The sequence below is a fragment of the Rousettus aegyptiacus genome, unplaced genomic scaffold (assembly GCF_014176215.1).
Source record: "Rousettus aegyptiacus isolate mRouAeg1 unplaced genomic scaffold, mRouAeg1.p scaffold_m13_p_3, whole genome shotgun sequence".
NCBI lineage: Eukaryota > Metazoa > Chordata > Mammalia > Chiroptera > Pteropodidae > Rousettus > Rousettus aegyptiacus.
In genome coordinates, this window is record NW_023416306.1 from 116,932,435 (window position 1) to 116,952,090 (window position 19,656).

The 19,656-nt window shown below is 44.2% G+C and overlaps 1 protein-coding gene across 14 annotated transcripts in view; it reads right to left on the reverse strand.

Moving 5' to 3' along the window:
- The window catches only part of PPIP5K1 (diphosphoinositol pentakisphosphate kinase 1), a 42,993-nt gene that overhangs the window by 17,940 nt on the left and 5,397 nt on the right, over positions 1 to 19,656 (reverse strand). For 6 of the 14 annotated variants that reach the window (XM_016144974.2, XM_016144977.2, XM_016144976.2 and 3 more), the window contains 24 exons: positions 19,512 to 19,597; positions 19,029 to 19,183; positions 18,794 to 18,895; positions 18,175 to 18,336; positions 17,940 to 18,061; positions 17,238 to 17,339; positions 16,905 to 16,991; positions 16,712 to 16,787; positions 16,459 to 16,568; positions 16,291 to 16,373; positions 15,990 to 16,121; positions 15,697 to 15,818; positions 15,212 to 15,394; positions 13,075 to 13,216; positions 12,670 to 12,893; positions 12,212 to 12,339; positions 11,885 to 11,999; positions 11,605 to 11,712; positions 10,887 to 11,003; positions 10,567 to 10,731; positions 8,603 to 8,752; positions 7,916 to 8,006; positions 4,874 to 4,999; positions 4,103 to 4,165 (listed from right to left, as the gene is read on the reverse strand). In XM_016144974.2, the coding sequence (XP_016000460.2) occupies positions 4,103 to 4,165; positions 4,874 to 4,999; positions 7,916 to 8,006; positions 8,603 to 8,752; positions 10,567 to 10,731; positions 10,887 to 11,003; positions 11,605 to 11,712; positions 11,885 to 11,999; positions 12,212 to 12,339; positions 12,670 to 12,893; positions 13,075 to 13,216; positions 15,212 to 15,394; positions 15,697 to 15,818; positions 15,990 to 16,121; positions 16,291 to 16,373; positions 16,459 to 16,568; positions 16,712 to 16,787; positions 16,905 to 16,991; positions 17,238 to 17,339; positions 17,940 to 18,061; positions 18,175 to 18,336; positions 18,794 to 18,895; positions 19,029 to 19,183; positions 19,512 to 19,597 (2,951 nt within the window). The remainder of the gene's footprint in view (positions 1 to 4,102; positions 4,166 to 4,873; positions 5,000 to 7,915; positions 8,007 to 8,602; positions 8,753 to 10,566; positions 10,732 to 10,886; positions 11,004 to 11,604; positions 11,713 to 11,884; positions 12,000 to 12,211; positions 12,340 to 12,669; positions 12,894 to 13,074; positions 13,217 to 15,211; positions 15,395 to 15,696; positions 15,819 to 15,989; positions 16,122 to 16,290; positions 16,374 to 16,458; positions 16,569 to 16,711; positions 16,788 to 16,904; positions 16,992 to 17,237; positions 17,340 to 17,939; positions 18,062 to 18,174; positions 18,337 to 18,793; positions 18,896 to 19,028; positions 19,184 to 19,511; positions 19,598 to 19,656) is intronic. The other 8 variants (XM_036238903.1, XM_036238905.1, XM_036238904.1 and 5 more) reach the window with 8 other exon arrangements.

Below are 19,656 nucleotides of genomic sequence, written 5' to 3' on the forward strand. Positions count from 1 at the left end.
TCAATTTCCCCCTGTATTCTAGTGGCAGGATGGCAAGAGAGGTCCAGTCTCTAGCTCCTCAGAGTGGCTAGAAAAATGTTTGGATCTGAAGATGGTGATGGGGGGTTATAGAGATAAGAACAGATTCCAAGGCAAGAGACTATTCCTGATCTGAAAAGAATTGGGAATGGGTAACATTAGGAAGCAGTGAGGAAGGATGAGCAGCCAAAGCTACAGCTACCAGGCAGTCTGGCCCCAATCCCATCTAAGCAACTAAATGCAAGTCACATAACCTTAAGGTAAACAGGAGAAAAGGATAGGTGGACTCTCCTGCCAGAAGTGCAATAAGCAAAGCAGTCAGTCCCAGCCAGGGTAGTGGCAGCAGCCAGCTTGGTGGCAGGGGGTACCGTAGAGGCACTCGGGGTCATCCTGGCCTGAGCGCAGCCAGTTCCGGAAGAGGCGCAGGTGGTAGGAGCACTGGTGCAGGTGATGCGCCAGCGTGGCATCCAAGGAGACTGGCCGGCCCCCTGGGCAGTCAGAGGAAAAACTGCGCAGCAACCGGACCACAGGGTGCTGGTCATCCAGCAGCTCTGGAGGGGGTGGGGGTACCACGGCAGGAAGCACGAAGATAAAGAAAGAGAAGAGGGAGAGACAATGAGGGGGGCACTGACTGGCACAAGCATTACTGGGAATTGGAGCCACTCAGCTCCAAGGCGAGCTGAGAGAGAAGAGATAGTCAGAGCCGCTGGACATCTCTTGGAGGGAAGAAGAGTGCTGGCATCACACGGTGAGTTTAAAAGAAGGGGCTAGTGAGACCTCATCGTACAGCAAGGACCTCCCCTTTCTCACTGAGCATAATTAGGTCAGTGCCTGCAGAAAGAAGTCATATCATTCTCAAGGGGCGGGGGGCAGGGGTGAGTTGGCAGTTCTGTGGCTTGGGAGCCTTGACTAGAGCTCCAGTATCCCTGATCATTCTTAGACAAACTCTAGTTAGGGCCTGCTTCTTAGACGAATGTACTTATGAGGTTAGGATAGGAATAAAAAGATTCAAAGTTATTCAGAGAAGATGGTCAGGAATGGTATAGAGTATCAAGATAAAGTGTGAAGCTAAAAGGGCTCCTAAAGGCCAGGCCCTCTGGACCAGACTCTAAGATAGCCATAGGAAGGGCCAGTGTTAGGCCGCTGGCATGAGATATTGGCAGGAAACCAGATGAAAGAGTCCTTTTAAAACAGAGCATGTTAAAAATGGAATCAATATGTGAAAATGCCAATATTTGACTGATCATCCTTTGCTCTTATTCGAATATACAAATTAAAAAAAAATGCATAAATCTTAGGACTTGGGAGACACTATATCTATTACAGAAGGCAAAAGTTAGATACTTTTATATTTTCTTCACACTGCTGGTGAATCTAACTGCACTTTGTTCAGCTGGTAAGTAAAAAAGCTTCAATCTTGAACAACTTATTATTTGAGTTGCTTGGCAAACTTTGTGGATATACGTGATCCAGCTGCAAAAAGTTGAAGAGAGTGAAAGGTATGTGAAAAGGGTCATAAGAAGAACAGTAGGGAAAAGGTTTGGAGGAAAAGGTATGGGGTTCTAAGACCTGATGACAGGATATTGGTACACAGAAGGTAGGATTACGGTAGCTGAGTGAGGATGACTGCTCAGAACTCCCAGACCAGAACTGGTTCCATATGGTGATCCCAAGAAACTGTGGTTTCAAGAGACCTTTGTCTGAATGTCAGGAGAGGTTTCGGCTCTACCCAGGTACTAACTGTACCAAAGGTCAGACAGGCAGTTGTGTGGGTCCCTAGAAAATAATGGGCTTGGCAAATCCAATAGGCACACTCTGACATTCTGGATAAGGGTGAGCCACACTCTCTTTCCCACTATATTAGTTTACTTTGGTGAGTTCAGCGTGCAGTTTAGTAATGGGCCATATTTTTATACTTGATGCATTCATAGGATGTAGCAGAAATTCATCAGGAATAGAGTCAATGATGGTCTGAGAGATGTTCTTCCATCAAAGCAAGGAGACAGCATTGCCTTGCCTCCTTTCTAAAGCCAGGTCCAGTTTCTCCAGCTGTTATTTCTAAGCCAGACATCATGGCAAGGAGATGTGATGATGGGACAGTAGGTTGACATACTGTTGTGACTAATCTGCCACAAGCAGTTGCTGGCAGCACATCCACTTTGTAATTGCTAGGTCAGTCAAGAAGATTTGACCATAGAGTCCTCATATTGTCCTGAGGGCCAAATTAAATCTAGATAATCTTCAGCAAGAGACATAATGGCTCCAAATTTCTCCTGATGCCAACAGGTCGATTCCAGATTCTTGTTTCTCAAGCACTATAGCCTCCAAGCTCAAGAACAAGAACAAAGGCCAGAAGACCTGTGAGGAAGTGTGTAGAATGCGGGAGGAGACCTTGAATTTGTTCTCCTGCCTGAATTGTACTGGTCTTTCTTCCTCTCCTCCTTTTGGCAGAATTAATTCTTTTCTTCAGCTAGTGAGGCTGCTAGCCAAGGTTTCAGGGAACTAAAGATATATAGGTCTAAGGATCTGCTTTATGAATTTGGACCTATTTTCCTAGGGCCTAAGAACTAGGAAATCTATAATTTAACTCTGATTTCAGGGGCCCAAGCTCCTGATACTACATTCTATATTCTAAGCAACATGTCTCCTAAGTCCAAGTCCCAGGCTGTGGGGTTGGGGTTGGTAATGAGATCCTACTCTGGAGATAATTACGGCACATGAAGGCCAGAAGAGCTTGAAGCTAAATGTGCAGGTACAGCCATGCCACTATGAATGGGGAGCCTCTGTCACAAGCACAAATGGGAGCTGCGGTGGAGTTGGAGCTATAAACTGAACAAATACAAGTTAGTCAACCTAGGGAGATTTCAGCAGAGCCCAGAGTAGGTATACAGCCTGACAGGCTAAAATCTAGCCACCGTCACTGGCTGAGGAACAGGGGATCAGTATCTGGAGGTTTTTCCATCCAGGAAGCCAGGCTAATTTTACCTCCCTTGGAGGGTCTTAGCTCTTGGACAGAAGAAAACCATATCTAACAGAACTGGATTTATCCTGAAGACAAGACATGAGGCACAGAAAAACTAAAGCTATAAAGGATAAGACAGGGAGTAAGTCCTGGTCTCCCTGCCATACCATACAAAGAGACCATAGCCCTTTGGGTTTTAGTTTACATGGACCTCTAAACTCTCCAACCTTAGTGTGGGCAGACCCAGTTCTTCAGTATTCTCAAAATAGTATTCATTCCTAAGCTTTCCTAGAATCCCAACAGACATCTCAACTCTTCCTGTCAAGCTTTTCTGAGACAGCAGTGCCATAGGCAGGCTGGGGCTATATGGAAACCACGTGTAAAAACTAGAGGTACAATTCTTTTTCCTTTACCTACTACCTCCTATTCCTTTCTTTCTCTCTTTTATCCCAGGTCAATCTGGACTCCTGTTTTCTACGTCTAGGCCCTAGGTTAGTAGTAACATAAAGCAGATGTCAGGAGCACAAGAGCCACACCAAGTACACATAATGGTAGGAGATAGGAATATGGAAATGGGAGACTATATACTCAGGACCAATGTCCTTATGGGTAGGCTTGGGAGCTGGGAACTGTGGCATTGCTCCAGAGGGAAATAAACAAGTCATCCACTCCAACAAAAGAGCTGGAGAAGAAACAGGAAGATTGAATTTATATAAGCTGAGGAGTCGGGGGTTGGGGAAGAAGAAATGGGGATAATATAGGAATACTATTCTCTTCCTAAGAAGGAGAACCGTCATCATATTTATACACACCCCAGCAGTCATATGATAGGAAAGGGAGAGGTTTAATTAATGTTTGGTGATGATGCTGAAAAAAGTGACACAATGGTGATGACCATGGAAGTAAGACCTTGAGTTGCCACAGGCCGCAGCCAAGGTTAAGGTTTGGTTTGTCACAACGAGGGATATGTACCAAGAGGGACACTTAGTGAGTGTTTCATTCAGAGACGGCAGGGTGTTAACACAGTGGAAGGAGAGGCAAAGTCAGTGTCAGAACTCAGAGGTTAAGTGTCTGGAGGTGACATGGTAAGGATGAATGACGTTGAGTCAGAAGCAAACGTACCGTTAGTCGGATGCTTTGCAAATGACACAGAAAATCGTTTTACGGCCGGGACAAACAAGAACTCTGGGGAGAAAAGACATCATGGGGATTATACCCACCCCTGTCCCCACCCTCTGCTCTGGAATTTGCCAGCAATACACTCTGTTCTTTACAGTTAGTATATGACCTTCTCCCACCCCCACCCTTAGAGTCCTGAATACCACATTTTCAATCTTTTCCTTTGGTATAATCTCCTCTTAGGAATCCATGTGTCATCTCTACCATGATACAGCCCCACAAACAACCCTAATTTCACCACCACATCCTCTTTCTGATCATTTGGAAATAAAATCTGTAGAAACTTTCATCCCTTCCCCGACTCTTTCTATATGATTTTTCCTGCCTTGGCTGAGCAACTTCCCATCCCTGATTTCCTAGACTTTAATCAAGGCCCCACTATATTCTTCCTGATCATGGATCCTCCTCCTTGGTCCTTACCCCTACAGATCAGAATCCAGGAAAGAATACAAAGGTGAAGTAAATTGATGTAGCAGGGCTGTATGTGGGAGATTATGAAGGAATAAGCATAAATAAGTAGTATTTGTATGGTAAAGGGGAATGCAAATGGAGGGGTGAATGGGGTCTTGGTTCCTTCTCCCCTCTATAACTAATGAAGAAAACTTGTTATATGGCCAACGTCAGTGCCATCTTAAGTATGAATAGTTCTTGAGCTGTGTCCTGGCTGGGGGACAAATGAAGAAAAGAGCTGCCCCCCAAAACCCTCCCACATACCATCTCGATGTTTCAGACTGGCAGGTGGTAGCTTTTTGCCATGGCTGCGGGCGTAGTCCTGAAGATTCGGGGCACTGGAGGAGCCACCCAGCACTGTGGTGCTGAATAGCCCTGTGCACTGTGAGCCTGCAAGGCCGGAAGTACATTAGTAGCCACACAAAGCTGCAGGTACACACAACTTCACATGACAACATCAAGACACACACACACACACACACACACACACACAGCGCCATTCAGAACCACCATCATGTTGCCATTGCACATAACCACAAACAGCTTCCACTATTGCTCATAGCTATACTGGGCAAGCAAAGTATTCTCTTTAAGATCTATATGGCAGCTACAACAGGCCACTACAAATGCAGGGTTAGTGATATTAGGGGACTCAAAGCTACTGAAAGGGATAGACTATGCTCTCCAGGTGGCTCTCGGGAATGCTAAAATAATACGTACTCCCTTTAGATTTCCCTAGATTTGATTCAGTGCTCCATACCCTAGATATATGGTTTGAAGAACCCAGAAATCTAGTCCCTTATAGGTTTAAAAGGAAAAAAACTTTGCAACTAGAGACTAAGTTTTGAGCACTTGGCTTAAAACCGAAGTTCTCATAAGTTCCAATTCCTCCTAAGTTTTTCATCCAACATTCCCTCCTTTCTATCTCCCTTCAGGCCTTTTTTCCCTTCCCAAGAAAGAAAGAGACTCACTGAATTTTTAAACCTGGAAGTGACTCAACTAATCATTTAGTTCAACCTTCTCATTTTAGAAATAAAGAAAGTGAGATTCAAAAGGGATCTCATTTGCTCAAGGTCATGTAGTTTGTTAGGAGCTAAGCTGGAGTAGAATCCAGGTCTCCTGACTCTGAGGATCAAGTATGTTCAAATAGAAAATAAATAATTATTTTTTTCATCAAGAAAAACAAGTTGTTGTTTTGAAGTGAAGATGGACACAAATTGAAAGGCATGTGAAGAGTCAGGTGATTATATGTAGAGCATGCCTACTATGTGCTGAGCGCCCTACTAAAGAGAAGGACTTGGTGAGCAGGAAACAACAAAAAAGACATGTTTCTTCCACTCTCAAAAGTTTATTGTCTTGTAAGCCTTATGCTCAAAGTCAGATGCCTACACACATAAGTTCAAAGAAAGCAAAGAGAACTCTGCCAGAGAGACAAATAAAACTTGAAAAATCTCTGAAGCCAATAAATTAAGCCAGTCACTGTTTCAAATATCTGATTAAGAGTAGAGTTGGGACTTCACAGTCCTCCATCCTACTATAGCCCATGAAGACAGAGAAGGAAGGAAGAGACAAGACTGACACTGAATTTGTGGGATTTGCCTATCTACTTCCAAATCTACTTAGCTAAGACCCTGGGTTTGACCTTGGAACTTAAAATTCGTAAGGGGGAAATAAATAAATAAATAAATAAATAAATAAATAAATAAATAAAAATAAAAACAAAATTAAAATAAAATTTATAAGGGAGATGAATAAAGTGGAGAGGTCAGCTTCCTTTGAGCCCACAAAGGAGGGGCCATGGTTTCAAGGGTCCCACCAGCATTTCAGGGTCACCACAGAGATCAGTATGTTCAGGTAGCAGATAATCTCCACCCTGGAATTCAGGGCTACTATTCTACGCAGCAACTTCTCCCACCTTTCATGCTCAAACGGGCTCTAGAACAGGGTTTCAGAGAGTAATAAGGGTTGCTAAATATGTCTGTACTTCAGAGAAGCTGATACTACCTGGTTCTATTCCAGACCACCCGAGCTTTATTCTACATTTACTTCCTCTACTAAATAATTTTCTGGTGCAGTCCTGCCAACCTTTCCCTGTCCAATTCTCGGACCATCACAGAGTGTAGGTAGTCTTTACTTTACCACCACCATCTGTCAATTACTATGGCCATACCTTTGCCTTCTTCGTCATAGCACTTCCATTTAACTGGGCCAGACCCGGCTATCCTCTTTTCCAGCCTACCTGAAACCTACTCTTTACTGGGATTCTGGGACGAGAAGTTCACATCACATACCTATACATTTGTCATTTATTTTTATGCTGCAAACCACCTACCTCATTTCAGAGATCTAGAAGGCAACCTACTCCTATAAAATTTGCCTGGAAAGTTACCAAAACTTTCTCCCTCTTCTGGTCCAAATGCTGACCATTCTAGGGCCAAACAATTGGGTGCCAAAGACAAAAATAACGGAAAAATTAAAGGAGCTAAATAGAAAGAATAATAGGGCAAGACAGAGCCAGGGGACTAAGTCCAGATCCCACACAATTGCTCTAACTGCCAGTTCTAGTTACTGGCTCGCAAGGTACTTTGTTAAAAGATAGCCCCACCCAAGGACCACTCCCACTTCCAAAGAATACAATACCCTCTGAGGCTTGGTCCTTCCTGTAGTCTGTGTTCTTAGGAAAGGTTGAATGATGTTCTCCACCCCTCTCCAGGAATCAAAAAAAATCAAGAGACATCCCCTCAAAGTCCCGAGAGAAGTCTCTGCCACTATACCAGTCTCAGATTTGTCCCTCAATTTTCAGGAAGGAAGGAAAAAAATTACAGGATTAGGAGAGGGTGAAGGAGAGGCAAGGAGGTAGGAGGGGCCAGAGCAGGGATGTAATAAACAGGTCTCAGAGAAAGACATGGCACAATTCTCTAAATGAGGAATATGACACTTACGGGGTCACGAGTACTTCTATTTATAGCTCTGTCTGTGATAACTCTGAAGATTCAGAGTCTCCATGGCCCCTTAAGGTCTGGGCTAGACTGGAGGGACAGATAAGGAATGAGGGGGGAAGCCAGAACATGCCCTTCAGCCAAAGAAATGGGGGTTGGTATAGAAAACCAGAACACAAACACCTTCCTGGAATGAAAACAATCATCTGAGATCAAAATTCACACCTAAATATGGCTTTTCCCAATTTATCCTCCCTAGCCCCACCAGATAATTTCACTGACTGCATAACCCCAATTTCCATAATGAAACTCTGAAGAACAGACAGACACTCCTCCCAACGACAGGTGAGATGCTGGAAAACCATACCTAGGCCACTCTGCTTCATCTCTGTTGGTGGTCGTGAAGATGAAAAGAGCCGGTAGCCACCAGGCCTTGAGGATGAAGTCTCAGAAAGCACCTGGAGAAAAAGGACTCTGTATTACCATTTTGCCACTTCGACACAAAGTCTAAAACCCAGGTCCCGAATTGCCCCTACAAAGCCAAGCAATGTCAGAAAGTTTGGAAGAATGAAAGGATTGTTATGGGGGAAGAAGAAAAGGGAATAAAAAGTGTACTTTGCAGAAGGAACTGTCCAGAGAATCCTTTCTATAGTAGAAAGCACTTCTATTTCCAAAATGCCTGTCTCCACAGCCCTCCCACCCTAAATATGAGAAATCATTATTCAACCATTCTCAGTTCACAGCAGAGCAGGGTTCTTTAATCTTATCTATCCCTCTGCAGGACTTAGAAAACCAATCACAATAGTTCAGCCACAATAAGAAGTAAAGTCTGGCCACCCTCTCTTCTTTCCATAGGACAGCTGTGGCTAGGGGAACCATACTCAGTTTCTTATCTGAACCAAGAAGCCCTCCTGGCCACTCCTGGAGACATAAAATGGATTTATAAAAAGCCCAAAGAGTTCAATCGTACAACCCCCAACATACATACACAGCGTCCCAAGTCCCGAAAGGCAAAAGCAGAGGCAGAAAAGGAAGACGAGTTAGGGAGGGACACCTGTGTGCAGGACGCCAGGTGAGTGGTGGACACAGCCCGGGGCTGTAGGCCGATGGCTGGGGAAGGCCGAGGGAGGTCTCCTGACCTCCGGCGGCGCCGTCCCCGCAAGGGGATCAGGTCCAGGTTCCCCGTGCACTGCATGTTCATGACCTGCAATCAGACCGGGTGAAAAGCCGGTCATGGCTCCTTTAACCCCCCAGGCTCCCAAAAGCCCCAGTGCCCACTGGGCAGACCTAATTATAGGGATGGAGAGAATGATTGCCTAGGGCTCAGCTGCTATGAAGGTCATAGATTCTGAATTCTAAAACAGTCCAAAAAATAAGATGACAAGAGGAGAAGAAGGGATAGGGATAAGACTGCCAATGCCTATATTTATAGAACAAGGAGAATAAATATTAATATTAAAAGGCTGTGTGACGAAGTAGAACAGAAAAGATTTTCTTGCAAATATAAGGAGCACATCTTATACAACAATCATCCTGGATGAGCCACGACATAGCAGCACTAGTAAGTGAAAGGAAGGAATGTGATTATAACAGGAAGCTTCCTGTAGGCCTGAAAAAAAAAAGAAGGCAGTCTCATCAAGTCTGAGATACAGAGAGAGCTCTGCCTTTCCTATGTCTCTTGATTGCTTAAAGCAGAAGGAAAAAGGGCATCATGTACAATGCCAGAGAGACTGGCAGACCATGTGAATGGGGAAGACATTTAGATGTAGAGGAGCAGTTTATTAATGGAAGATTATGTCACTCTATCCATTTGATCTATTCATGTGAGTCTAAATGTTACTAGTGTATTATGTATACTTAGTTAACGCTTCAGAGAGAAAATGACGTATACCCCACCTAAAGAAACTGAGTATTCACAATTTCAAATCCACCTTAAAATCATCAGGAAGAAAAGGATGAGTTCAGAACAGAGACTGTAGTTTGTCTTCTCAGGTTTCTCCAAAATGTTAACTGCAAATCTCTGGTTACACCAATGTAAGATAGCTATAGATTCTTCTGAGATATTTCTAAAATGGAAAGACCAATGCCTTTAAGACAAAGCTGGCACGGAGCCAGGTGAACAGATCCATTGGTCAAAGCAGGACCCAAACCATACAGTCAGAGTCCCTAAGACTGGAATAAATTATGGGGTCAAAAAAGAATATCATTGGGACAAAGAGGGAAGGACTCTCTCCAGGAAAAAAGACCAAAACAAAAATCTCAGGACAGTTAGCTGGATATGATGTGAGATTTACAACAGTTCTATCCTCTAGGCTAGAAAATTAGAACCAGGACTAGAGACAAACTCCTCTAAGAACAGCAGAGTACAGGCCCAAGGCAATAAACCCACTTATAAGAGAGACTTTCAGATTCGATTCCCTTTTAAGATGAGGGTATAGATAACCTTAAAGGAATTAAAGTGCCACATATATTTGCTCCTGTCTGAGGTATAATTTTTATAAGGCAACACAGAGATGGAGAGGGCCTGGCCTTTAACAACAATTGAATTGCTATCGTAGTTATTGTTTATGAAGCAGCTATATGATGGACATTACTTGCATTTTATAGATGAAAAAATTGAGGCTTGGAGAAGTTTCCTGTTCAAGGTCACATAGCTTCTAAGTACCAGATTGGGATTTTAGCCTAGAATTCATGCTGTTTCTACTATATTTCCTTTTAAAGAATTGCCTTTTCAAATTCGTCCAGAGGCCTCCTCCCCAATCTCATCTCTTAAAATCTCTCTCTCTCAGGCATCTCTCAATGGCATCTCTTTAATCTCAGAAATAGCAACCAACTTAAAGGAGTCTTATTTTGAGACCAACTGTGAAAGAGGAATTAAGTAAAACATCTATCAGGGGTAGGAAGACTCTGCTTAAAGTCCCAAGAATCCCTCCCATCTCACAAGGGGATTCAGAGGCTTCGTGGATATTGTCCTATGAGCATTTTCATTGCTTCTTTCTCTCAAGCCCCTCCCATTACCTCCATGGAGCCAGCTTTTCGGTTACGAATGAGGGGTGATCTCCTTGGGAGGCCAGGACCCTCAGAGGGCTGGGGTGAAGTCTGCAGGGCCCGGTCTGGCTCATCTGATGCCTTCCCCGGGCACAGGTTCTCCATGCTGCCTTGGTCTGTTTTCATCTCCTCATTCTATGCAACAACAGGCACAGATAGAAGAGGAGTTAATGGCCTCCAACCTCCTAATCCCAGACTTCCCAACCCTTTCACTCCCCTATAGTGTTTCCAAGTTTCCCACCACTTGATTCCTAAATCCTCCAGTCCCAAATCCCAGCACTATGATCCACCTCGGAAGAAGCTGGACGGAATCCATAGCCAGTTGGGGCGCTGCCTTCTTCCTCGACACCTTTCACTCCAGGGCTAAAGTGCAGCTCCACATGGAATCGCTCCTCTGATAAGGGATCCTAAGGGGGTATGACCAGATGAAGGGGCAGTTGGAGGAGCTGGATATGGTGGTGGGAGACCAGGCAGGGACAATAAAGAGGAACTCAAGAGGCTACAAACTCCTAGGCCAGAGGTTTCAGCATCTCATCCTACTCTAAGGTTGATCTATGATAGCTTCCCTTTAACTATAGGCTAGTATTACAGAATCCTCATTCTCTTACCTCTACTGTTTGAGATTCACTGCTCCACATGACTTTCCAACTTCTACTTCTACAACCCTTCCCATCCATCTCCCACAATAATTCAGCTTTGCTACAGTGCATATAGCAGCATATTTGAAGATATCCTTGTGAAGCCATATGTATAACAATGTTTGAAGGGAAAAAAACTCAGTATAACATTGTCCCAAATTCCATTCTATGGTATCTCTAGGACTCAACACCATCCCAAAACACCTTTTCTGATCCAGGAGGAACCTCCTAGATGCTCTGTGTCAGGCTGTGCCTAGGTGCCACACCTAGCTGGACTCCATAAATTCTAAGGATAAGAAAGTTGTTTCCTAAAAAGGGATGGAGGAGAAAGAAGGGGCCCTCTTCTCATCCCACCCTGTTAGCTCCTCACCTGTGTGTTGTCCTCATAAAGCATGATAACAATCTGGGTCATGTAGTTGAGCTCTGAGATGGCACTAAGATAATTCAAAGCTCGCTGCCACTGTGCATCCTGGGTCTCCTACCAAACACAAACAGAGGTAAGCCAATGCGCAGGGACAAGGGAGTTGGGGAATGGGCAGGGAGACAAGTTGAACAGAGAAAGCTTGCAGTAAAAAATGAAGCATGAGGAAGAGAGTAAAAGAATGCTGGGAAAGATGTTCATGGGCTGAAGGAAGAAGTAGGATCCTTACATCAAGAAGTCCCCCATAACGGAAGACACTGAGTAGGGAGTGGACGTGGCTTTCACTGGTGAAATAGAGACGTGTTCGAACGTGGCGGCCTGGGGAGAGCACTCCTCTGGAGTACCTGAGATAATAGCTAAGTCACTCACATTGCCGGATAATCCTCTTCCCACCCTGCCACAAACTCCTTCCTCCCACCTCAAAAACTTCTCCTCTCCTTTCCACCCCAGGATCCCTTCTATTCTTGGTTCCCCAAGCTGTCCCAGTCTGGATTCCCCCAAGGGCTCCCTGACATGCCCCTCCCTCCATCCAGCACCCCTCCCAGCCCTCCCTCACAGGGGATGCAGCTTGTTGACAGACTCATCCTCGTGGGTTCTCTGCAGGTCAAGTAGTATCTTCCGCAACAGTGGAAGACAGAAGCCCACGGCAATTTCCAGTTTCTCCTCCCGACTGATCCCGTACTCCTAGGGGCCATAGGCCAGGAATAAGTACCTCAGTGAATCTTGTTTTCCTCTTGCTTCATATTCCCAGGCCCAAGATCTTGCTTGTTTTCACCTCAGGTCTGTCTAGGGCTTCTTTCATATTTACCACATTTCTCCTCTCCAAGTTTCTCCTCAGTTAGTCTCTTGTACTTACTCAGAGCCAGAGTAGACCCTGAGAATTGTAGCAACTCAGCTAATTCCTCCTCTAAGTTTCCTTCCTCTGATTCCCATGCCACCCCACCTTTCTGCCTTTTCTCTTGTTCCTTACCCAATACCCCTATCCCCAGGCTAGATTCCTTATATGAGACACACCTGGGGAATGACCACATCAGCCAATGCCTTAGAGAGACGTAGCAATTCTGCTGTTCCTTGAAGTCCCAGACTCGCATTATGCTGCACATCATACTTGACACAGTCATAGATGTCAGGGATCTTACTGATATCATAGCGCCCACTCTTCTGTCGAAAGTCACGCTCCAGCTTGCTCCAACGCTGTAACATTAGTTCTAGTGTTTCACTGTGGTAGAGCTGCAGGTCTGGAAGGAGGATGGACAGTCAGAGAAGCCAAGATTTGACCTCTAACAAAAGACCCTAAAAAATCTAAGGTAGAACCAGAGAGATGAAGATGCTTTGTCTCAGACTTTTAGAAGACACAGGTGTGTCTAAGGTACCCACCCATATCTGAAACCTTGAAGGAAAGATAGTATTCATACCCACCTACAGACTTAGGGTCCTGCATCCGTTCCCGGATCTGGTGAGTGAGGTTTTCGATCAGGGCAAATACCTGATCACAGACCTTCACAGGATTCTGGATGACAGCCATGGAGTTGAGAAGGGAAGTGCTTCCAGTAGGAGCCAGCTGTGGGGAATAGAGAGATGAAAAGCAAGATAGGCTCCGTGCCAATTGCCCATTTCTCTGAGCTTATTATAGAGACTGCCTGCAAATAAGATGTTCTAGGGCCTTCAGATGAGGGGAGTGCTCTAGTACACTGTCATCTAAGATGGGCTGATCTTAAAAATCTTGGAGTATAGAGGAAATAAAACAGAACTAGGTTCTTTTCTTGAGGGTTCTAAAAAACACATGGAGAATACTAGGGAATAAATTTTAAACCAAAATCCCCCCAAATCCTCATGAGTGGTTAACAGGGACAACATTATCTTATTCTTCTAAAAAAGATGGTAGTTTGAAACTAGAGTAGAGATGCTGCTGCCTCAGAAGTAGGTTCCAACTCAAGCTTTTAGGACAGTAACAGTCAATGAAGAATGGGGAGTGGGGAAGAGGACTGTGGGTAGAACATATGCATTTGACTTAGGTCCTCGCAAGTTCCATTCTTATTAGCAAAAGGAAGCAAGCAAGAAAGAAAAGGTGCCTTAGCTTTTCTGGATTTGCAACTGAGCAATGGATTAAAAAATAAGGGAGCAAGGCCCTGCCCTTATCAAGTCCTGTTCAGAGAAGGACACAGAAAAACCCATTCTCTAGACAATGTGCTCAGCTATTTAGCTCATTTAGGAATCTGTAAGAAAAGGTTACACAACAATGTGAATATACTTAATGCCACTTGAACTGTACCCTTAAAAATGTTTAAAGTGACACCACATTTTAAAGAATGTAATTTTTTTTAAAAAAGGGTCTATCAGAAATGAGCTATCCGTGGTAGGATGGTGAAAAATCATTGTCTAGCATATGGTCCGCAATCAACAGTGGCCTGGATACACAGGAAAAGTGTGACATTGGGTAATGGCATCCACTGTGATTAATACTATGAGGCAATGTACTGCAGGGGCTGACAGCCTGGCTCTTGGATTAGATTCCTTGGGTTCATACTAGATGAATGACCTTGGAAAGGTTGCTTAAATTCTTTTGAACTTAGGTTTTCTCATCTGTAAAATGGAGGAAAGTAGCACAGGTCCACAGTTCTTACGGTAGATTAAAGACAGCCATTAATTTTCTGTCACGTTCCCCTTCCCTTGAATCGAGGCTGGCCCTGTGACTGCTTAACCAATAAAAAAATAACAAAGCTATGGTGTGCTAATTCTGGGCCTATGCTATTAAAAAGTTTGGAAGCTTCTACTTTGGTGGAGTCCTAAGCTGCCATTTAAGAAGTCTGGCTACCATGCTAGAGAAACCACATGGAGAAAACATGTAGGGAAAACATGAAGCCCTGAGACTTCAGGGAGAGTGTGAAGAGAGAGTCCAGCCATCCCAGCACCCCAGTTGAGCTTCCAGATGGTTCCAGCTCCAACACGTAGAAAACATCTGGGAAGTTTTAGGAGAGACTCCAAGAAAGACCAGTTCGGCAAAGACCAGTTCCGCTTAGGACTATCACCCCCCCCCCCAAAAAAAAAATGGTGAGTGTTTTAAGTTACTGAGTTTAGGGATAGTTTTTTATGCAGCAATAGATAATGGAAACATTCTTTCATTCGAAATCCTTAAGACCAGTCTGAATTTTTTAGCCTTGAGGAAGTTAATACAGGGTATATGCTCTATGTTATATAATGCCTTTAGCTGGACCTAGGGCATAACAAATCACATTTATATTCATGCAGCAAAATGTATCACTATTTACACTGAATGGGATAAACAGGGATTAGAAACAGTTTTAACATGTCAGGTTTTGATGCCAAATGAATCTTAGTGCCAAGCCTACAAAAATCTTTTTGATTTTTCAAATGTGGCTAAGAAACTGTGGACCCATACTCATCTAAAAGGGTAAGGATTAAATGAGATAATGTATGGAAAGCACATAAAACAGTACCTGGCACATGGTAAATACCATTGTCGATCACTATTACTTAGAATTCTAGGGATGTGGGATAAGAGGTATATTGAGCACAAAGATAGGGAGAGCCTCACCTTATCATAATCCTCAGGGCCAAAGGGTGCATCCTGCTGCAAAATATGGTGCAGTCGAGCCTTCACCCGGTGCTGGCAGCTGCTCAGGGAATCCCCATCACTGTCCAGGAGACCATTCATATTGGCGCTCTTCACCATTTGTACCAAAATGGGTGTCAGCTCCCCTTCTAGAGCCAGAAGGCCCTGGAAGGGAAGCACAAAGTCTATTAGTTTCCCTTCCAGTCTAGTGTAGCCCTCCCACCCCAGGCCTAAATGGTCTCAGAGATCAAATAAGAGCTGGCTTGGTGAACTGGGGTCTAGGTCAAGCGGCCTACCCTCGCTAATTATTCTCAGCTCATTCTTAGTAGTACAGAATGAGAGCAAACACAAGAAGAAGTTTATCTGAGTTGGCACACGAACACTCTAAAATTTTGCAGCTAATTTTCCAAACTCTCTGCTTCTCTACCTAAAGGAAGCTGAGACTGTGGGAGAACTCTATCGCATACCTTGGCAAAGGCAGCAGCTGTCATCTGGACACGGCCTTCATCAGAGGCATAGATTTTGAGATCATGACGGAAAGTACTATGGAGACGAAGCAGCCCACATCCTGGGAAGCCAGCATAGTCACCTGGAGGCAAAAGGGAGGACCAGCAATCCATGCTATACAGAGCCACACAGAAGAAAGAATGCTCATTCTTCCCTTTAACTTCCCCATTGCCTCAGTCCCTTCATTTTCCCAACTTATCCTCTAATCATCCTATCCCAACCCTGCTAGGTATTTACAACCCAAAACACTCACCTTGTCCTCCAGGGTACATGCAGCGAAAAGCTCGCCCCAGCTCCTCAGCCTGAACACGGCCAGCAGGAGTCAGTTCTCCACCCCACTTCAGTACCAGCAAAAGAGATGGACCCAGAGCCTTTGGCTGTGGATCTGTAGGAATAAAGGGCAGTAAATAGGTCTAGATCTGAAGAAAATACTAGGGACATCTAAATGTTAGATCTTTTGAGGAGCCCAGAATGGTAATCTGGGATAGAGGGTCATCTAAGGGTTCAAGAACAAGAGATCTGAATGGTAATGGGAAGAGTATATTATATCTCACCTTGCCCCTCATTAGAAGCTTTTACTCCATGAGGGTAGTAAGTCAACTGCACCTTCCGGTTGATGCCTGAGAAGTGACCATACCTGCAGGATAAAACCACAGTTTACTTTCTATCCCAGTCTCCAATTCTCACTGTTATTGGCATTTTTTTCCTATCCCCTTTCTCACATCTCCAGCACAGACTTCAGCTGCTCTAGTTTCCCAGTCTTCTCCTCGATCTCACCGCCTGGTTCTTTTTCCAGTTCAGCCAATAGCAGCCTTGTGATGTCCAGCACCTCCTGGAGGACATAACAGGGTATCCACACAAGAGGTCATGTCCTGGCCAATGTTACCCTTTCATCCTGGTCTCTCAAGGCCCCCGATCCCATATCCTCTATCTTTCCCAAAGCATTATTCCTCCCAGCCAGATTCACCATCTTACCTGAAGCTGCTCAGGCCTCTTTAGTTTTAATTTCCCCGTCTTATAGCCACCATGTTTTTCAAATAGACTAAAAAACCTGAAGAAATAAAGAGAAGCTTCAGTATATGGTGAGATGGTCAAAGCCTCGGGGACCTGCACCCTCCCCATCTCCCTCACAAAAACCTATTTGTCTAAATTAGCACACTCTTCCTACCTTGGGTGTGTCACTTCCATCTTCATCTTCTGCTTGGGGGTACGATCCCCATGACGGATAATGGCAATGACACAACGAAGTTCCATCCTAAGATAGGAAATGCTTTTAGAGCCTCTCCCCAATTCCATCCCACACCACCTCCCATCATTCCATCCTCCTTGACATGTTAAAGAACAGAGGGAAAACCATCTGAGATTAGGATTACAAGTAGAGTCAGGAAACTGCCTAGGAGGCCCAGGCTACATTTGTCAGAACACACAGGGTCAGGAAGTAGCCACTGGTCTGACTTAAGTCCCTTAAGTAGGTTATTCCAGATTTTTTACTTTTGCTCACATAGTGCCGGATGTGGTAGGGACAATGGGAATGTCCTCAGCCTCTGTAGGGATGGACCATGGGATCTGGAACTGTGGGGCAAGTTCCCGCATTATAGTGTTCCTAGAAGGAGAAACATTAAGAAGCTGTGGGGAAATGAATGTATCAATGAAGCTCACAAAACCTAGCATGTTGTAGAAGGATACATTAATATACAGTCTGAAACCATGCAAAAAAGACATCCCTAGATTTGTAGTAAAAATATTAATAAATGTATGGGAAGGACAAACACCAAATTAAGAATTGTAGTAACTTATGGGTGGGAGAGAAGGGGATGCAATTAGCAAGAATTATGGAGGGGCTTCAACTCTATTCTTAATATATTTTTTAAGCTCAACGGTGAATACATGGATACGCACCATATTCATTGTTCTTTAGACATTCTTGAATGTTTGTAAAGCATTATTACAGTACAATCACAATTAGTACAATAAATATAGTTTATTTATACATGACAGAAAAAGACATACTGTTAATCTAAGACTGTTAACAGTAATTACCTCTGGGGAGTGCAGTGTTGGGAAGGCAAGAGGGCTAAGGAGCCCTTTCTCATTTTCCTTTTTCACTTTAAAATCATTTTTACAATATTTAAATTAGAGTGAAAGCTTTCCAATTCTCTTCTCTAAGCCCATTCTCCCCAGCCCATACCACTGTGTCCCTTACCCCAGAATCTTAGCACAGTCATCATAGTATTTCATCGAATTCTTGACAAAACTGAAGCCATTGACATCACACACAAAGGAGTGACCATTGGCGCGAAGAAGGTCAAACCCACAAACTGTTTGCTGCAGGGGGAAAGAGGAAAGATGAGAACAAGAGAGTCACTCTTTCTTCCCAGACCCCTCCTCCTGTTTCTCTCCCTCATTCACAGCACCGTCATCCATGGGACTTCGTCTACCTTAAAAGCTACACAGACTTTCCTGGCCACCAGCTTTTCCATGGCAGTCAGCATGACAGGATATCGAATCTCTTTCCCTTCGCTGTCTCGTTCAACCTTCCCATCCAAAGCTGGAGATTTTCTGGCTTCAGCATGAGCATAATCTGGCCCCACTGTATACACCTGCAGGTACATAGCATCAATGAGCATGCCCACAACTCCCCCTGCATTTAAGGAGACAATATGAGCCCTAGGTCTGTAGACTAAGTTTTGGAGTAAAACAAAAACAAAAACAAAAAACTCCCTGAGTATTAATAACAAGGAGACTGACATTTTTCTTACTGAGCCCTACCGAAATATAATTATGAAGGTTTCTCCTTGAGACTCAGGCACTACTGCCTAGTCTTTATTATGAAATAACTTAGCAAAATTATACGCTCTTCCATGTCACCCTTGTCCTTGCTCTGATAGAGACAATGGAAATATCTACTACTCCACTTGTTATCTCCACCTGAATATAAAAGCCACTCATATTCACACTTTATTTTCTATGACCCCTCCATACGTTTCCCTTTGCTCCCTGACCACCCACTCCTACCCAGACATTTTTAACCTCTTAAATCCCTGTATCCACCATAACCTTGACATCTGTGCCATCTGTTGGCATAAACTCCTCATAGATGTATGACCCTGTCTTTCGGACGCTGCTCTCAGGAGAGTAAACGCTGCTCCGGCTGCCAATCTTCAGAAGGAAAAGGAAGAGAAAAAGAATGTTGCTTCTACTTTGTCTCCAAATCCTCCAGCTTCCCTCCCCACATCTTCATTCTTGTCCTTCTACTTCTCTGACTCCCCAAATGCTCAAATGTCATCCATACCTTACGGAAGAGACGCTGGCTTCCTCCTCCAGCTGAGCTGGGGTAGTAGATGTAAACATTGTGGTCCTCTGCACTTACTGGCTTCTCCACAAAAGGCTTGGGAAAGACAGCTCCATTTACCTCTACCTGGTCTTCACCTTCTATCAGGTTGCACTCTGAAAGGCAGTTGTGCGGTCATGCCTAGGGCCTAGGGTTGTAGAACACTTCCAATTTCCATTTCTTCAAGTTTTAATCTCCATAACCTTCAAATTTATATGAACAAATCTTGGGAATAAATATGGTAATATCTACATGGTATACATATAATACCTATATAAGATTTCCAAGGCTGTATCCAAAGACCCATGGCTTTAACTCTACCCATAATCAATAACCACAGGCTCACTTAGATAAGTGAAACACAGGAGCTGTCTAGAGGATGGAGAACTTGACTAAGTCAGAGGAAGCAAGGCAGGGTAGGACTGGACAAGGCCAGGTACTCACCCTCAGGCCGGGCAGGGTCACGGTTGAGCACAGCATATCGAGGCAGATCAATACCTTCCTCCTGCAGGATCCGGTACACCTCCCTCCTATCACCCCCCAAAATAAATTAGCTGGGAGAGGCGAGGGATAGTGACTATGAGGAGAG